At 41.2% G+C, this 19,691-nt stretch overlaps 2 protein-coding genes across 2 annotated transcripts; both read left to right on the top strand.

The window, feature by feature from the left end:
- The first annotated feature begins 955 nt into the window (after positions 1-955).
- LCE6A (late cornified envelope 6A) lies at positions 956-1,198 on the top strand. The gene has a single exon (XM_037819091.1). The coding sequence runs from the start codon at positions 956-958 to the stop codon at positions 1,196-1,198; it is 243 nt and encodes an 80-aa protein (XP_037675019.1).
- A 16,388-nt stretch (positions 1,199-17,586) lies between these two features.
- Positions 17,587-17,871, top strand: LOC119525522 (late cornified envelope protein 2D-like). Its single transcript, XM_037824310.1, has one exon. It carries the CDS (start codon positions 17,587-17,589, stop codon positions 17,869-17,871), a length of 285 nt encoding a protein of 94 aa, XP_037680238.1.
- Positions 17,872-19,691: the final 1,820 nt, after the last annotated feature.

Genomic DNA, 19,691 nt, shown 5'->3' with positions numbered 1-19,691 from the left:
GGTCCCCATTCAGCACCCCGGGGATGTCACCTAGACTTGGTCACTGTACTCACTTCAGGCCACTGGTCACTCACTCACATAGGAATCCCTTTGCCTACATCACAGCTGTGAGTAGGAATCCAGTCCTGGAAGTTGTGAAACATCAGGATAGATCATCTGCCCCACAGCTACCCTCCAACTACATGTAGCCTGGAGGCTTCAGCTGGAGCACTGTATAAAAAGATCTCCCCCTTCCTAGCCCCACACGGCCTCCAGTTCCTCCTGGGATGACTTGTGTCCACACATCTTCCTCTAGGGTAAGGTTATATCTGGGTGGAGAGACATGTGGATGTCCTTAACTCAGCTGCTGCCGAGACAGTCTCGGTCTCTCCTCTTGTGTCTTCCCAGGGAGGCAACAAGCCAGGTAGGAGAGGTTTGAGGTAGGGAGAAGGGAAAGGAGTCCCTGAAAAAGACCCCAGATAATCTAACATGGGAGAAAACCATGGAAACTAGAGGGCTAGAGAAACAGAGAAGAGACAGTTGGGCCACAGGAATCTTAGGACAGAATGAGACTGAGTGAGGGAAGAACGGAGATTGGTTCTTCTTGTTCTAAGGTCTGGAGTTCTGCTTCCTTTACCTTTGACCATGGTGGACACTGGTTTGGGAAAAATAAGCTGTCAGCTGAAGTAGGTGACAGTTTATTTTTCTTTTTTAAGAGGAAGAGTAAATTATTATCTTGCTTTTTGGTAAGCAAGTCCCCTGGGAATTCCCACCAGAATTTATTCCCCCAAACATTTAGCCCTTTCAAATCTATTTTCTTTTTCCTACTGGGATGGGTTTCAACAGGCGGTAGGTGCTAGTCTCCATTTTGGACACCTCCAGCTTATGGAGAAGAGAAACAGACAGCCCAGCTCCCTTGGTCTCTGATCTGATCACCTGCTCTTTTTCCTTCCAGTTTCAGCACATTATCCCAGCAATGTCACAGCAGAAGCAGCAATATTGTGAGCCTGCAAATGCTCCAAAATGCTCCCCTCCCCAATGCCCAAACCCCTGCCTGGCCCCCTGCTCTGCTCCTTGTTACAGCCCCTCTTCAGGAAGTTGTTGTCTTGGTTCTCAAAGACCCCAGGCCCAGAGCCAGGCTTTCCCTAGGAGGGCTCGCCGAAAGCCCCGCTGCCTCAGTGGAGGCACCGTCTACCACTGCAAAGAGAAGGAGTGTTAAGGGGACTGAGGGTCCAGCACAGAGAGGGCACAGGCACAGCCACTCCCTCCCTGCTCAGGCCATGTACTTACTCTGCTTGGAAGCCCAGGCCCTCTACCTCTCCTGGAGGACAGAGCATCACTTCCTGGACCCTGGTACTTGAGAGGAGAGAACTAGGCCAAGCAGCACCTCTGCTTTTGTGTTCTACCTACACCTTCATCTCAGAAACAATTAAGCTTCTCTGTTTGGAACCATGGCTTCTGTGAGTTCTTGGAGTCTCTGCTCAGGTATGATGCGATCTGCTCAAGAAGATGCCACTCTCCTTCTTTCCTCCTAAGACAACTGACAATGTTTTGAAGAGACAAATGGTTTGGGATTTATGTCTTAGCTCTCAGCATCCTCACAGCCATCAATCTATGTCACTGAAGGTCTCAATGCAATAAACATATGTTGAGCGTCTGTTGTGTATTGAGCTTTGTGTTTTTCAGATGTAAGTAGGAGATTTGTCTCTGCTCTAGAAGAGCTTACAGTCCAGTGGGAAAAACAACCAATGATCTAGACTGAAATATGTGAATTAATAAATATATTTTTAACCTGATTGATTTGCTTATTTTTACTACTCACTTTTCTCCGAAAGAGCTTTAAGAATAATTGAAGTACAAAAGGTCAAGGATGGAAGGGTGAAGCTCATTCTGATGGTGTGGATCAAAGGTAGTGAGTGGCCTCAGAAAAGGAGTTCAGGGAAGAAGAGAGCATCTCACTTGGCAGGGAGAGGGGAAAGCAGACTTCCTGGGAAAGGTAACATGTAAACAGAGCCTTTAAAGGTGGGTGTACTTTGGTACTTGGAGGTGGAGTGAGTAAGAAGAGTCTTCTAGGAGGAATATACAGCATAAATAAATGCACTGCAAATGTGGTACTTGCCAATGTCATGAATTTCAGTTTGGCTGGAATGCCAGGTATGAGATGATAAAAGACGGACTGTTCATAACCTCAATTCCTTATGAAAGCTCAAATCAGGTGAGTTTACTGAGCTTAAGGTATAAAGCTCAGGCTACTAAATGTTTGTATTTCTGGAGAAAGTCTGAGTCCAAGCCTAGGGTCTACAGAACTTGAGTAAGGGCAGACCTGATGTGAATTACAGCGGTCTGCAGGGGGCTAGAGGCTCAACTACGTTGTTTATCAATGTAAGTTCCATATAAAGAATTTTAATTGATCTGTCCTTTCGGGGGGGGGGGGATGGGACACCAAAACCACTTTGTTTTTCACCAAGTACTCAACCCAATAGATTAACTTGCAATGGCTCAGGGCAGAATATCAGCCTCTCCATCATTTCCAATGCACAGGATGTCCATTTCCAGAGCTTAGCAATCCTCCTTAGGGAGCTGATTTTACTACTATTATAATATATCTATATATAGATATTGTTTTAGTTTGTTAGGCTGGTGAAAGCAGATACCATAAAATGGGTTGGTTTTAACAATGGTAATATATTAGCTTACAGTTTTGAGGCTGAGAAAAATGTCCAAATTGAGACATCATCAAGGCATGGCTATCTTCCTGAAGACCAGTTGCCAGTGATCCTTGACTGCTCTGCAACATGGCAAGGCACACGGCGGCACCTGCTGACCTTTCCCTCTTCTTCCAGGTTTCAATGCTTTCAGCTTCTTGTTTCCATTTTCCATGGCTTTCTCTCTCTCTCTCTCTCTCTGTATTCATTCTATTTCTAAAGGAGGCCAGTAAAAAGATTAAGACCCACCCTGAACAAGGTGGATCACACCTTAACTGAAGTAGCCTCATCAAAAGATTCTACTTACAATGGGTCCACACCCACAGGAATGGATTAACTTTAAGAACATGCTTTTCTGAGGTACATACAGCTTTAAACCATCACAGATGTGGCTCATAATTACATATAATTATACTTTTATATGTGTACTTTTTCTCATAAAACATATATATGAATACATGTATAGATCTGTTAATGTAAATAAGCTAAAGGGAGATAAGAGCAACCTAAAATCTTGTTACCTAAGAATAACCACAGTCAAAATTTTTATACATTTATTTTCAAACTTGGTAAGAATCAAAAATTGTGGTCATTTCAATATATTTTATAATCTACTTTTTCACTCAGTATAATTTTCAATACTTGTCCTTGTTACTGAATGTTGATCAGCACTATTATACTCTATTGTGTACATGAGCACCATCATTTACATAACTAGTTCCCAAATATTGGGCCCTTATGTTGTTTCCACTTTTTTGCTGTCTAGACATGGTAAAATAAACCATCTCATTGATGATAAGTCTTAGAAATTTTCTTTGGATATAGTTTTAGAATTGGAATTCTACAATTGTCAAAGATTATACAGAGTTTTTTAGACTCTCCAGAAAGATCGCGTTTTGGGTGCAATTAAAATACCTCCATTTAAGAAAGTCATTTTGGGGGAAGCGATTTATTTTATTACAAAGCAAGAGCAAGTACTATATTGAGATATTGCCCAGCAAAAAGTGGAAAAAGTCCACTTTGAGAGAAAAAACATTTCCTGAAAAACTTAACAAGTCTCTATCGATTTTACTATCATGAACTCAGTAATTTTTATAAAGTTTAGATGCCTTTTCTTTTTGAGGGAAAAATAATGCTTTATGTTGTATAAAGCAGTGGCATTTATTTTGAAACATGATTGTTTGAACTTCCACTCTTAACTCATAGGTTCTCAGATATCCTCAATTTTGAGTGTTTGGTATGTTTGTGTGAGAGGTTTCTGGAAAGAATCCCATATGACCCTAAGAAAAAGCAAAATATCAATGTTTGGTTGATTATGTAAAGCTTAACACATAAAAGCATCTTTTTTTAGGTTTTATTTCTATTCTTCGTTGAAGAAAAGTATTCACCAAGCCAAAAAATTTTTTTGAAAGAGAGAGAAACCAATTTTCTTTGACAAGAATATTATTTACTATTTCCTAGTCAGTACTTGGATTCTGTATGCTAATTGTTCAACATATGTATTGTTATATAAAACACACTATTTAATCTGTATTAAACAGATTTCAAAAAAATACTCCATTGAAAATAAACTAATAATTTGATGATAATTTTTCTTCATAAAGTTGTGTGCTTGACATCTTTACATTTTCTAAAATATGTCTATGTATCAGCAATGTCAATATTATGAGTGTCTTTTTAGTGTGGCTTTAATATTGTTTCATTTTAACATTATACATACATTATATCTGTGTTTTATGGTAATAAGTAATACAAATGCAAACTTCATATTTTGTACAAAATTGTCTTACTTACAGATTTTTTTTAAGTTTATAGGAACTGCAAAATTAGGTTAGTGGCACAATTATTTTTCTTTCCAAAATATCTGTAACTTTATGCTCTAGTGAATGTTAAATATTTATGTATTTTTAATGTTTCCTAATTCAAAAAATTGTTTTGACAGAAACTTCATGTATATTTGCTCTTTAATATGTTCTCATATAATTTTTTTTTAATTTTTTAAATGCTGGGTTGTATGGACCACATAAAGAACATGTGATTTTTTTAAAAAAATGCCTTTATCTGAGTTGCTAGATGTTTAAAAGATGTCACCCAGTGACTTTGACAGACCCTCAGCGAACATTTCCTAACATCACTCTGAGGTCCCTTAACAAGTACTGACTCCAGTCTTCCAGCGATCAAGTGGCTGAAGGAAACTGAACTGGGGCCCAGCCACCCGTCTCCAGGCTACGCATTGTCTCAGGGTGCCCTGCTTTTCCAGGGCCTCCAGTCAAGGCAAGTGCAGGCTGGCCCCACGGTCAACCTCTCGTGACGCTGACCTGGCTCACTCCCTAATTACAAAACATTTCCAACAGCTACTGGGTTCACAATGTCTAACATATCATATTTAGTTACTGAACATTGTAAAGTTAATGATATAGCCTAATAATAAAAAGTCACCGCTTTTATTAATTCACATAAAGATGTCACAAAGTATTAAAATAAAATCACCCTGAGGTAATTTCCTCTCTGATTCAGTGGGAAGTTAAGAAACACTGAAATATTGCTTACAACTTGATGGATGAAAAAATAGTTTTGGTTATAGTATTTAAAGGTATAGAAGCAGCCAATAAAAGTATTAAATATAAAACCATGGTTAAAGAAGGTGGAAGGAGAAGCAGGAGGATACCTGTGAACATAATCCCTTATCTTTCTCTGGACGAGTAAGTAGACACTGCTGAATGGAGGGACAGAAATAAATGTGTAAGCACATTATTTCATGAGAGACTTAATTTTTTCATATTATCACCTGTTGGATTTCCTGTTTTTAAAAAATTTTCACATAGATATATTACTTTTATTCTAAAAATAAATAAAATTCCATCCCTTTTTTGCATACATATGTAAGGGTCCCAGGCTAAATCTCCCTTAGCACAGTGAGTGCAAGTTCTGACACCTGTTAAGTGAAACCCATTTAAAATTTTTGGTAACTCTGTGACTTATACAAATTTCCTTACCTTTTAATGCCTCAGTTTGCTCATCTAAAAACAGGGCAAAATAATAGTGTCTTCCCCCTAAGGCTGTGGATGGGATTTTGTATTGTAGGTAACATATTTAGTATGTATTTAGCTCAATTAATGTTAGTTGTTGGTAATGTTGGGGTGTACTATATTTTTTTAAGCATAATAGTTATCACATTTCAATTTATTTCCATGTAAATTGGTTGTTACATGCTGATTTAGTACAAAGAATTATGCAAAAGATAATTAAATGCATTGTAAAATACAAAAGAATAAGTGCAGTGTATTAGCTTACATGATTCTTAACTAAAAATGTTGGGATTGTGAAAGCACCACTTAACTCCATATTTGAAATCTGGCATTAAACTCACTGACAAAAAAAGCATATTCTATTTCAAGTTAGATCATCATCCCACAGAATACAGAATGTCCATTGCTAAGGCATACGTATGTTCAGCAACATACTAATATATTTTGGTAACCACTAAATGTCAAACATTATCTATATGGGGTATTGACACATTAAGGTTTTCATTAAAAAGGAAAGATTGCTTTCCTCATTACATTACATATTTATAAAATAGAGATCTGTCATATAAATTATTGTGTCATCCATGATCCATAATCTTCAACATATTAGAAAATGCCTGCAATGCATGAATTCAATTATGGGCTAAAGTTGCATAGCAAAATATCAATATACATAGAAAATATATTTTTTTTCCTTGACTTTCCTTGACTCATGTTTATCTGCCAGTGTCCAATGAATTAGGGCTGGTAAATATTCCGACCATCTACCATTAGAATAATTCAATTGGACAAGGCAGGGTAAAATTCCTTTCTCTAAGGTAATTTTACCTCCACCTTTCCCTGTAACAATATCTGTTGGGAATATCAGTTGTCATCACTCAATTCATTCCAAACTGGTATAAGGAATTGAGTCTACCTTTGGAAAAAAGGACTGCTCTTTGTAGCTCATTTCTTAGTTTTTACATAATTTCTATTCCAGGATCCCATTCAGCATATGGCATTACGTTTAGTAGTCATGCCTCCTTGGGCTCCTGTAGATTGTAACAGTTTCTCAGAGTTTACTTGATTTGATGACTTTGACAGTTTTGAAGAGTGCTGGTCAAGTATTTGTAGACTGTTTCATGATTAGAATGGGATTATACCTTTGGGGAAGAAGATCACGGAGATAAAGTGTCATTCTCATCACATTGATGTTAACGTTGCTCAGGTATCTCCACTGCAAAATCACGCACTCCCCGCCCCCCCCTCCCCCGTTTCCATACTGTCTCTTTGGAAGAAAGTCACTATGCTCAACCCACACGTAAGGAGCAGGGAGCCATGCTCCCCCTCCTTGAAGGGGCAGAATCTACATATATGATTTGGAATTCTTCTGTCTGAGAGGTTTGTCCATTCTTCTCCATTTATTTATTTATTCAATCATCTATTTATGCAATTATGGACTCATTAATATTGGATACAGAATTATTTTAAACTTTGGGTTATAATCCAAAACTATGTTATTAATTTTTTTTGCCCACTTTGTTCCAGTTTTGACCATCAGGAGCTCTTTCCTTTGGCTTTGTGTCTCTTTGACATAACCTGTTTTGAAGTTTGATAATCCACAATCAGTTTGTTTATGGAGCACTTCCTTACTCTTCGGCACTACAGGATGCTTCAGGCTGATATGGTGTATCCTCTGACCCAGACCTAGAATCGGCCTTTTCTCCAATGAACTCTGGCTCCTTTTATTGGCAAATGGTATTGAAAACCAAGATCTGAGTGCTGGTGTCCATTGCTGCTGGGGTGCTATTGCTTCTAGACCCTCTCAGCAGACAGAGCTTGGGAATATGTTTGTATACTAATAAGTGTATACACACCTACCTGTAATTATTTCTATATTTATCCATCTGCACCTACATTAACTTAAACATGAGTTCATACTGATGTCTTAACTCTAAATCATTATCCCGTATTTTATTCTAGCTGCCTACTTTTGCTTATCTGTAACCACCTCCTCCAATATTGACAAACTGGCTCCCACTAACTGCGACACATTCACTTATTCATTCAGCTCAATAATCCATGTATTGTGTCCTTTACTTTGAAAACAAAATTGTGAAATACCTAGGAGCCCATGCATGCTGAATGAGAAACTTTTTCTTGCCTCCAGAGGCCACATAACACTTTAACCTGGCAGAGGAGAGAAAGAGTGGGTCAGGATCCTAGAAGTTGGGGTCTTTGACGTAGGGATGGGGCAGAGTAACAGCAGGGGCACCCAGCAGAACAAGGCACTGCATAGAAATAGTCGGTCATTCCTGGGACCTCCACCTGCCAGAGATCATCTATACTTGATTGCATTTTGTCCTGTAGACTCTAACCAGTTTTCTCCTCCAGCCACAGCACTTTAACAAACTTGTTTTCTGTGAACCGACTTCCATCCTATGGTTTAGGCACACAGTGAAGTTGTGGACACCTTGTATAGGATTGTGGGCACAGCAGAGCTTCACTCCATGCTGAGGCAAAGATCAAAACCAGTTAGGAGTTTCTCTGTGAACCAGGCAGCAGGAAGCATAGCACCACGGACACAAAAATAGGAGTAGGAAAGCAGAAAGGGGTAGGGAAAAGAGTGCAAATACTCTATAAAGACCTACATAGTTGCCATATAGTAGTTTACTCTTTGGTTCTGAGTTTCCTTGCAGCAAGAATATAAAGAGACAAATGGTTGCATACTTCTTGTTTTCTGCCTTCAAGGAAAGGACAAGCCTGTCCTTACAATAGAATCTAAAAGAAATTGCCTGCAATGTTCAGCTATACAATTAACAACACTCCTGAACAAACAAACAGATGGCATGCAAAGTGCTGTTGTTCTGTCTCGCATTAAGAAAATTCATCATATTAAAATACAATGTTGATGGTGATGCGGGGGAGGACAGGGGGTGTAAACCAATATACAAGAAAGCGAAGAAAGCAGATGCAAAAAGAAAAACAAAACAAACAAAAACAGAATTTCTCACAGGTCTAGCCATAGCTTGTCTCTCAAAGAAACAAACTGCATCTGACAATGTTAAACAGGGAAGGATGACTTCATTCAGGGGCTCCTATAGCAGGGGAGAGAAAGTGGAACTCAACTCCATGAAAACAAAGGATGGCCAGCTCTTTAAGGGCTAGGAGTGGGTTGGAGGAAAAGCACTGGAAGATAGTAAGGGGGATTGATCACTCGGGTGGGTGAGTGATCTACTGAGGCTGCAATTAAGACGATTTCGTTTCATGGAGATGGGTGAGGGATTTAAAGTTTGAGATTAGAACACTTGGCTTTGAATGTTTTCCTTTACGGTAATTAGGCCACTTGGAGTCTGTAAGGGCTGGGAGACAGGAGGAAAGGATAAGGAACTACATAGTTAGGAGCAGGTCAGGAGAAGAGAGGAGAGGGAGGTCGGGGATGAGTTTGATATTTAGAACAGGCAGGGTTTAAAGTCTTTTTTCCTTTCTTTCTTTTATTTTCCTGCAGTTCTAGTTATTTTTCTCTGCAGCCCATAGCTGAAAGATGGGTTTCAAGGTAGTCAGGCCAGGGGAGGAAGTGGGTAGGGATGTTGCTAGGAGTAAGGCTGACAGCTTAGTCAAGAGAAAAATAGTTTTGGTCAGCACATGGGGCATGCAGTTTACACATCCATAAATGTGGATAATAAAAATAGCTTCATCCTAGGGTTGAAATGATGCCTAAATCAGATGAGGGGCCTGAAAAATATGAGTTTCTTACTATTGCATTCACCACCCTGCCTATCCATCATCTAACATCTAACCTGTTTCGTAGGCTGCTCAAAGCAAATACCATGAAATGGATTGAGTTAAACAATGGGAATTTATTTGCTTATATTTTTGAGATCTTGAAAATGTCCATATCAAGGCATCATAAAGGCAAAGCTTTCTTCCCAAAGACTGGTTGCTGGTGATCCTTGGCTCCTCTGTCACATGGCACAGCACATGGAGGCATCTGCTGGTCTCTGCCTTCTCTTCTGGGTTTTGTTGATTTTAGCTTCTTGCTTCTGTGGCTTTTTCCCCTGTGTCTGAATTTCATTCTCTTCCTAAGGATTCCAGTAATAAGATTAAGACCCATCCTAAGTGAGGTAGATCAGGCCTTAACTGATGCAACCTCATCAAAAAAGTCCTACTTACAAAGGGTTCACAACCACAGGAATGGATTAGATTCAAGAATATGTTTTTCTGGAGTACATACAGCTTCAAACCACCACAAACTGCATGCATAGTGCCCATTTAACCGTCATACTACTGACTCTTTGAGGTAGATACAATTGTTATCATTTTACAGATGAGAATTTGAGACACAGAGAGGTCAAGTGGCAACTCCGAAATTGTACAAGAATGTGAAGGAACAAGGATTTGAAGCCAGGTGATCTGACTCCAAATACTAATCCTTTAACCACTATGCTGTGCTCCCAAGAGTATTGTGTTGGAATGGATATGCTCTCCTTCTCTCCTCCTGCCCCCAAGCATGAACACTGGGTTGGAAATCAATTGACTGTAGGTTTAGCCCTGATTCTGCCACTATTTAACTCTGTGACTCGGGTAAGACTATTTCTCTGAGCTTCAACTCTCATTTGTGAAATGAAGGTATATAACCAAGCCAAATGAAGTATTTCATTATGTAACTAATTCTTGCACTCAACAAAACTCTAAGAAGCATCAACTATGTGTCAAGGACTATTGAGGTATTATTATCCGTATTTTTTAAATTATTTGCTCCCATGCATTTATTGGGGAAAAAATTCTAACAGAGAACAGTATGAAAATAAATGATTACCTTGTGAAGTAATGAGTTATCCAATTAACAGTATTTAATTTAGGCCAGAAAACTCATAATTAGGTAGGCAAGAGAGGAGATGTGAAATAGAAAATTTGATAGAAACTTGTTAGAAAACTGCTGTAGATATTTGCTAAGGCCGCCTCCCAGGCTGAATGATTTTTTGAGTTGTCTGTGCTCCCTACAGCTTTCAGTTGTTCAAGAAGATCCCATGAGGAGCTAGGAGGAAGGTAGCAGGAGGCTGAGGGTATGTTGTTACCAAAGAGTTCTATGGGCTGGCTATAGTTCTATGGTAATGCTAGTACAACCCAGGAATCTGATTCCCTAACTAGGCAGAATCACCAGGGGAGTATTTTAAAAATCCAAATGCTCAGAGCACGCTCCTAAGAGATTATGATTCAGGAAGTCTTAGTTGGGGACCAGGAATCTGCATTTTAAAAGTGCTTCCCAGATGGCTCAAATGAAGAGGCAGGTTTTGGAATTCCTGATTTATAAACCACACCAAGAGAAAGACTGAAAGGACAACTTCCTTGTTTCATGCAATTCCTTGAGGGGTTAGACCCATTGCTCTGGAGCTTAGAGACTGTGTGATCTGCATTTACTCTTAAACTCTACAATATGCAGTTTTTCCATAAATAATAGTATCCACCTCACAGGGTTTTTAACAGATTAAAATAAAACATGTGAAACATTGTTCAAATGTGGGGATGTGAGAAGTTCCCCTTGCATGGCCACACCTCTTAAAGTATGAACTGCTGACAACAACAGGCTCACAGAGTGACAGAACAGAGAGGCCTCCTTGCAGATGAGGGCACTGGCCCAGAAAGTCTGAGCAGCTTGCCCAAGATTTCTTAAAGCCACCCCACCTTGTGTTGTCAGAGTTGACTGCATTGGCCTTCCTAGGTAAATATGACACCACTGAGCCACCTTCAACTGGATGCAGACCTTGAGGTGAGGGGTGGTGATGAAAGGAATTCACCCTCCCTGCCTTTTCCTTTAAGATGTGTTAATCACCGGATGAAGGATACAGTCCCCTGGGTCATCTCCTTTTGTCCCAGTGGAAGGAACAATGGTGCATCATTAGCTGGGGTTGTGATGAATCATAGACGCTATCAGTCCAGGAGTCTCTAAGAATGGGAGGGTAATGGAACTAAGAGCTGCTCTGCTCACTGGGTGGGAGAGATGGCCTTGAACACCTGCAGGAAGGGGTGAGTTAAATAGGAGGGAGAAAGCTGTTATTATAGCCTGTGGGGTCTCCTTTCTTGAAGATTTTAGAAATACCTTCTTGATAGCATTGCCTGGAAGCAAAGGCTAGGCAAGATGAGCTCTCTCCATCCCCTCTTGGCTTAGGACCAAAAGGCATCATTTCATGGTGACATTTGCCAACATAAACCCATAATAGCATGTTTTGGCTAGTGCTTCATTCACTGAGGTCAAATTAGGGTGAGCCTGGAATCTGGGATCCAAAAGGGAATCATTCAATTTGTTCAACAGGAGAAAGATCATCGTGGCTGCTGTCAGAGATAAAAAGTAAGGAAGTCAGCCGGGTAATGTGATGTAGACTAGCCCCAAGCACAGTGCTTCATAATTACCTCCAAGATCAAGAAAAATACAACAGCACTTTACAAGTAAAGAGACTGAGGCCCTGAGAAGGTGAGAGACCCACAGCTGTGTCAGACTGGGCCTGTGCCCCAGGGAGCTTTCTGCAACTGGGAATTTGAGAGAAAAGACAGGCCACAGTGCTGGTGCCCACGTGATCCTGGCGTGCATTCCCTAATCCCACAGGAAAAGGACTCAGCAGCTAGGAAATACTTGGGGCCAAACTAAGTAACATAATATTTCTAATTATAACTACAGCTTACAGAGCACCTATGGAATGTTAGGCATTCAATATGCTAGTTTCTTTGCTCTCAGTATTTCTTTCAATCACTATATTAGACATGCTGGATCTCTGTCTGTAGCCTAAGCTTTACAGACGTGATGAGGAAATTGGCTTTGAGGCCATCTCCTAGAAGTAAGGGGAGTGTGCTGTGCTGAGAAGGTCTTGCCCCTTCTTCTTGCCCACCCACTAACCAAGCTGGGCACAGACCTGTATGGCCAGGTCAGTGAACATGGGTCATGATAGTTCCTCTGCACCAGGAGAAGCACCAGCAGCATCAGTCCCTCAGTGGCCCGGGTGTGAATCTCATTGCCCTGACGAAGACCATGAACCCTCTCCCAGTTCTGGCTGTGAGAGTCAGGCCCACACCTTCTACCCACGCACTGAGGTTCTAGCCCACAACAGGGATGTACAGAGACCTGAATGATCAGGCAGGAGGAAGATGCTTGTTTTCCTTCCCTTCATCACTGAGGAATTAGCTTGATAAGAATCTCGTGGATGCCAATGCTGGCCTGACTGGTACCTCGCCCTCCTATTAGGACATGCGGCAGGAATCTCCAGCATCCCTGAATCCTTGAATCGGGCGGGCAGAACAATGATGAAGTACATGGGCAGGTGAGAGCGGAGTGCAGGAATGCACCAGCTGGGCCCAGACAGGCCTTATCCCACCACCTTCCAACAGGTCCCTTTATTTACAAGCATGTTAATAAGCCGCCCCCAAGCCCAGGTGTGATAATCCCATCAGACCTGCAGCCTCACTTTTCTTCATGGACTTCAGTGTCTTAACTAACCAAGTCAAGGAATATAAGGCCTTCTGACCTGAGTAATCTTTACAAAATGTAAATCTGATCATGCCTCTCCTGTGCTTAAATGGTCAGGGATGCCCCAGTCGTCTCTGATCACACTTTTTGGGCAGCACAATTGTGTCAAATTAAATTCTATGTACACCCCTAATATATAAAACAGGTATTACTCTGATGCAGCAGGGGATAGGTGAAAGACCCATATCATTGTCTGCTCAGGCTTCCCCTCCTAGGTAATCCAAATAGCCACAGTTTAAGGATTTTAAATATTTTAAGGATTAAATATATTAAGGATTTTAAGTATTAATAGTAATATTAATTATTTGATTGATTGATTAGGGATTAAAGTATTTTAAACGGGACTCAAACTTTTGAAGAGCCCTATAGGACCTCCCTGGATACTCAGGGTTCCAAGGAATATAGCTTAGAAATGATTCATCTATAGGCTCAAACCACACAGCCCACTAATTAAATATTCTAGGACCTTCCTTCATGTTCTGCCCTGTCTGTGTTCCACTTCTTGCTCTTATACATTCAATATTATGGCCACTCCCTGTTTCCAGAACTTACCAAATTCTTTCCTATCTCTCTGCTTTTACATCTGTTCTTTCCTCTGCCTAGAATGTCAGTTTTCCACTCTCTCCTGACTCACCCCTACTTATCTTCCAAGACTTGGTTCAAATCCCCATCTTTTCTGAATGCCACACCTCTAGACAATATGAGCTGCTTTTGTCTCCAAGATACTTCTCAGTCCTTTCTTCATGACTCTGTCATTCCCTATTGCACTGTACATGGCTTTGGATGGTTTAGAACCTGGAAAATATGGGTCTTAGAATCAGGAAACTGGTATTTGGACCATGAATAAGCTATTTAACCCTTTTGAGCATACATCTTAAAATCTGTGAAATGAGGTTAACAATAAGAAACTCATAGAACTAAATGTGCTGTGATAATAATACAAAGGACATGCTAGACAGATGGAATGTTGAGCAGAAATTTTAATTCCTTCCTTTTCTCCGTATGATTTCACTTATACTGGTCCCTAAGTTCCTTAATCTTTGAATTCACAAAGATATATAAATGCATGCAACAGGCATATAACAAATGAATTAGTGCCTTTAAAATTATGTTTGCAAAGTTATAAAGAAGGAGCTTCTGTTATTTTTCATTACTGAATTGGTAGTTTGTTGGTGATATTAGATTAATACACTAGAATGATGTTTTCCAACCCTTATTTATTATTTGTAATATATTTAATGCAGGCTCTTTGCAAGGAAAAAACACAATTTTTCACATCCCTATAGATCTCACACTCTTAGCCAGGAGAGATAGAGTCAGACAAGAGTCACATACCTACACGGTACTCTGCTTTGGTACAATAAGGCGAGACATTAAATGAGGAAATTCTTCTAACAAGTGGAATGAACTGAATGGACTATATGAATAGCCTCCCTCACAGTGTAACTTACCTTCAGATATTTCCCATCCTCCCAGACTCATACACCAGCCATACTTCTCCCCTCTTCACCAAGTTTACCACCACTCCCACCATCCATTAAAATATGTCTAAGGAAGAGAACAAACCAGAAAAAGGAGCATCCAGGCTGGGTGTTAGCTTCCTGGATGTCTGATGTCCATAAATGCAAATCCAGAGTTGAACCTATACTTGAGGTCATCTGATCCAAACTCTTCTGAAACCCAAAGAGGAGAAGTGGCTTTTGTCCAAGGCACACACCAGGGAGTGCAGAGCCAGGACCAGCACCCTGACTTCTATTGCAATGGTCTTGCTGATGACCAGGGTTTCTGACTCCCTCCTGGGAGCAGCCTCCCTCACCTGCCCCATGTGCCTGCCTCTGACCTGGCCTCCCAAAGTCTCTGACCTGGCCTCCCAAAGTTCTCTCTCTCTCTCTCTCTCTCTCCATCTCCCTCTCTCGAAGTGAAAGGAGGTCATACCTTTTGCTTCAACCACAAATAACTTATTAATTTATTGAATAAATATTTATTTAGGGCTTACATTATTTATTATACTTGCCAATATAATAAACTTCTTTGCACCTTTGGCTTGTCAATGCATTTGAGTGACAAAACTCCAACCCTGACTGAATCCTGCTACGTTCCTCCCTGCTATGAAAATAGACGCAAAAACAAAAAAGACACTTCGACAGGTTGGCACCGTTAAAAAATCATCTACATGGGCTCTGTGTAGGTTCTGTGTGAGAATTATGTGTGGCACTGTGTAGGTTCTGGAGATAAAGAGTGCACAGGCAAACATTGAGATTCCATACCATCCAGAATGACAGATACTGAAAAATAAATAAAGCATAGTATTAAAAGAATACAGTGCATTATGGGAGCATTTAATAGGAGAAACTAACATAACTAAGGCTAAAGACACAAGGTTCCAGAGTAAAGGGGTAGGAACTGGCATAGAAAAGACAACGGGCTGTTCCTCCTGTATAACACAGGAAGTTACACAAAGGGTGGCTGCAGGCATAAGTAGGTTTGAAGCGTTGCTTGGAAGTTCGACAATTTCTGTTTGCTCCATGAATTAGAGGCACTAGCACCTATCTAGGGACAGTGGGGAAGGTTTGGGAGATTCAAAAGAGAAGAAAAGGCATTATGCATGTGCTGTATTGAATATAGGGATGGCCAAGCCATGTTTTGGGCTAAGCCCATGTAGATGATCATGTAGATGATTTTTTAATGGTGCCAACCTGTCAAAGTGTCTTTTTTATTTTTGCGTCTATTTTCATAGCAGGGAAGAATGTAGCAGGATTCAGTCAGGGTTGGAGTATTGTCACTCAAATGCATTGACAGCCAAAGGTGCAAGAAGTTTATTATATTGACAGGGTGGTTTAAATGGTGGGCTATGGAAAGCAAGCTGGGTGGGGAGTGGTATGGAGACAGAAGGGAGTGGGAGGACAGGGAGAAAGTAGAGTCCAGTGGATGTAACTAAGCAAGTTGAAAAGAAGGGGCTGGGATCAGAAAAAGGGATGTCTAGATTTGTGTTCTCAAAGAGTGAAGGGATCTGGCTTCCAGTTCAGACTCTACACAACTTTGGGCATCTCCTTTTCTCTTTCTGCCTCTCAGTTCCCTCATCTATTTGTGGAGTCTAAGAAGTGGCCTAAAACCCTTTCCAGATGGGCTTTTCTGTGATACAGAATTGTTGGCCAATATTCAGGTACTTTGGTATCTGGATCAGGCACATCAAACCCTCTATAGTGGCCCAGGGGTGCTCAGATAATTGGCTCCAAATCTGTTAATGAAACCTACAGAAATCCCTCTCTATGCTTTGGGTTGCTCCAACACTAAAGATTTTCAAATTTCTGCTAAATCATCGTTTAGATTCCTCCAGAAACCCTAATTTCAGTCCCCAGGCTATTCTATTGTAAACTCCCTTGTAAAACATGATCTTCTTATCTTTATGGAAATACTACTAGAGTTTATGGAGGGGAGGGATGCTCTGGAAAGATATTCATAAGGAACTGGCAGTGACAAAGTGACAGAATGACAGAGCCGCTGGAATGTGGGAAGTTGTCATCCCACCTGCTTGGCTGGAAAACAGCTTTCACATAATCTGTGGCTCATTCCCTCAAGTCAGATGCACAATATGTATAAAAGGTCTCAGCTCAGGGTGTCTCTTCAGTTCATCTGACTTTCCCATCACTTGCCCAAGGTTAGGAGGACAAGGTAAGTGTTCTTACTGCTCTGATGGCAGTCATTGGGGTGGCTGGGCCTGCAGCACCTCAGCTGGATGGGACAGGCCTCTCCAGGCTGGAGGGAAAGGGAACTGGCTGGTAATTTCAGGAGGCCAGGCTCATGGAAATCACAGAGGTGGCTAAGAAGCAGCGGTGGGCATTAACCAGATATTGGGGGATGAATAGTTGGTTGGTAGGACAGGAGACAACCACAGAAGGCTAAGAATAGGACTAGAGGCAGAACCCATGAGACAAGAGGACTAGAGGCAGAACCCATGAGACAAGAGAAAAAAGGGAGATGAAGAAGGTAAGTAGTATAGTCATGGACTGAGGCCTAGGACTCTGTCTCAAAATATGGTTTCTAGCACACATAAACTAGAGGGTATGATAAAAAATAATTTAAGATTTTGGTAACTACCTAGTGCCCTAATCTGCTGCCTTTGAAGTCAGGGGTCTTGGGAGAACCAGGATCAGCAGGAGAAGGTGTTACTAAATCCTAACAGACTCACTTCCTGATTCCTCCTATGCCAGGAAACGCCAGGGCTACTCTGCTGCGAGGAAATGGTCCCTGGAGCCACAGAGTCAATTGCAGAAGTTCATGTTTTATAGAAAAATATTAATAAAAGCAAAACTTATATTCACTGGACTTTCAAAATATTTCCCTTGTTTTTCAGATTAACTGAACTTGCTCCAAGATGTCCTGCCAGCAAAGCAAACAGAAGTGCCAGCTCCCTGCCAAGTGTATCCCCAAATGTTCACCCAAGTGTCCCCCTAAGGCCCCTCAGGTTCCTGCTTTGTGCCCAGCTCCATGCCCCGCTCCAGCCTCCTCCTGCTGTGTTCCCAGCGGTGGAGGCAGCAGTTGTGTAGCCTCTCACTGGCTTCCACGAGTCCACCTACACCAGCCCCAGTGTCCCAACTGCTGTGAGAGTGAATCCTCTGGAAGTTCCAGTTGTTGCCATGGCTCCAGGGGCTGCTGCTGACCTGCAACCTTTGAGGAATCGAAGAACCACAACCAAGGACCAGCCACAAATCGATGCCTTTGTTCACTCACACATTTTCTTCACTCTCCTCCTGAACTGAGCTGCCTAGCTTTGAAGGTGATGGATTCCTCTCCTTTGCTGAGAACCTCAGGCCTTGGCTCTGTCCTAGGCAAAGGGGGCCTGAATTCTAGGGAAGACCCTGTTTCCTAACAAACCCTCATTGTACAACAATAAAGATTCTCTTTCCTGGTACCTGAGATTCTTGGTGTTTGTGATCCCCCCAGCCTCAGCTCTGCTGAATACCCATTAGTTTGGACTCTTTAAGAAGATTCCCCCACAATGAGCCAGCCAGATGGGGAGTCCCTGTTGAGGAAGACCCCGTGACTGAGCAGTCTGAAAAGGCTGTGGAAAAGAAAGATCCAAAGGGAGGGTGATGGGAGATGTTTCCAAAAGATAAATAACACAGTCCCATTGCTGCCACTGCAGTTGTCACCATCACAGGGGTTCCTTTTTGCTCCTCAAGGACACTCTGCTTCCCAGCCCTGGAATCCAGCCTCCAGAGCCTTCTGATTTTGGGAAAATCTTATTCTTGAGAGGGAGATCCCACTAGTTCTTGGGTCTCAATTCAATGAAAAAAATTCTTCTTGAGCATATCTGCATGACCATGACAATTTATAAAATTGTACAGTTAGCACAATACCCACAGGAGACCTTCTGACCTTGGTTTTGCTACCCACATAAATTTGCAGCTGGTCCTTGGTTGTGGTTTTTCGATTCCTCATTGGTTTGCAGGCAATAGCAATGCCTTCTGCCCTTCCTCTAGGACTATGGTTCTTAACCGCGGTATCGAGATACGCTGGTGCCTCTCACGTTGATGGGAGACGGAGATGGCGTTACGACCAACACACCAAAATTTCACATAGTCCACAGCTTAGATTAACTAAGCCACAGTTATAAAAACATCTGGGTTCATGCAGTGGAGTATCTCACATATGAATGCCATTCATTAGGTGTATCCTAGCAGAAGACAGATTGCGAACTGCTGCTCCAGGCCATCCTCTCAAACCAAAATAAATCACTAAGTCCTGATTGGCCAGGGGCACCTACGGCACAGATAGCTTTGTGGGTTAGAATTAAGATGGGCCTGACCAACTTCCTTTATATCCCAATGCTTAGTTCAAGCAAGAGAATTTCTAGACCAATGGTTTTCAACCTGTGACATAAAGAATAATAGGATTCCAGAGAGGTATTTCAAGGGTCTTTGGGTTGTTTGTGTGTGTATGTATTTAAAACACTGTGATGACAATTAGTGTGTTTATTCAGAAGTGTCAGATAACAAGTGATAAATACACCTTGGATATCACCAGGCTCTCAGTCTATTTGGCAAATCTCAGATTAAATCTTGTTGTAACTTCTCAGTGTGTATATTTTATTTTTTAGGCATTTTTATTGAATTAAAGGGAAATGTTACTGTCTCCTCACATTCTAGCCTCAGTTAAGACTTTAAATTAAAGTCTTTTGTCTCAAACTCATTCTTTACCACTGTGAAAGGCATGAGTGATTGGATAGGTGGAATGGCAAGAGTTTTACCTTCATATGTCTGGATTTTTCAATTGTGTTCACCTTCAGGTAACTGGGTGGGTGTGCACCTAGTTCTGTCCCAATGCAGGTCCCACGGTTCAGACTTTGGAGTAAACATTATAAAGTCCATTTAGTAGTGGTACAAGTTTCATTCTCCACCGTTCTGTTTAACCAATCCTCTACATTAAACCAACATCTCTGTTTCGACTGATTCAGAGTTTGGAGAGAGAGTGAGTATG

This window comes from Choloepus didactylus, chromosome 2, assembly GCF_015220235.1.
Source record: "Choloepus didactylus isolate mChoDid1 chromosome 2, mChoDid1.pri, whole genome shotgun sequence".
NCBI classification, from domain to species: Eukaryota; Metazoa; Chordata; class Mammalia; order Pilosa; family Megalonychidae; genus Choloepus; species Choloepus didactylus.
This window is presented reverse-complemented; position numbering and strand designations above follow the sequence as displayed.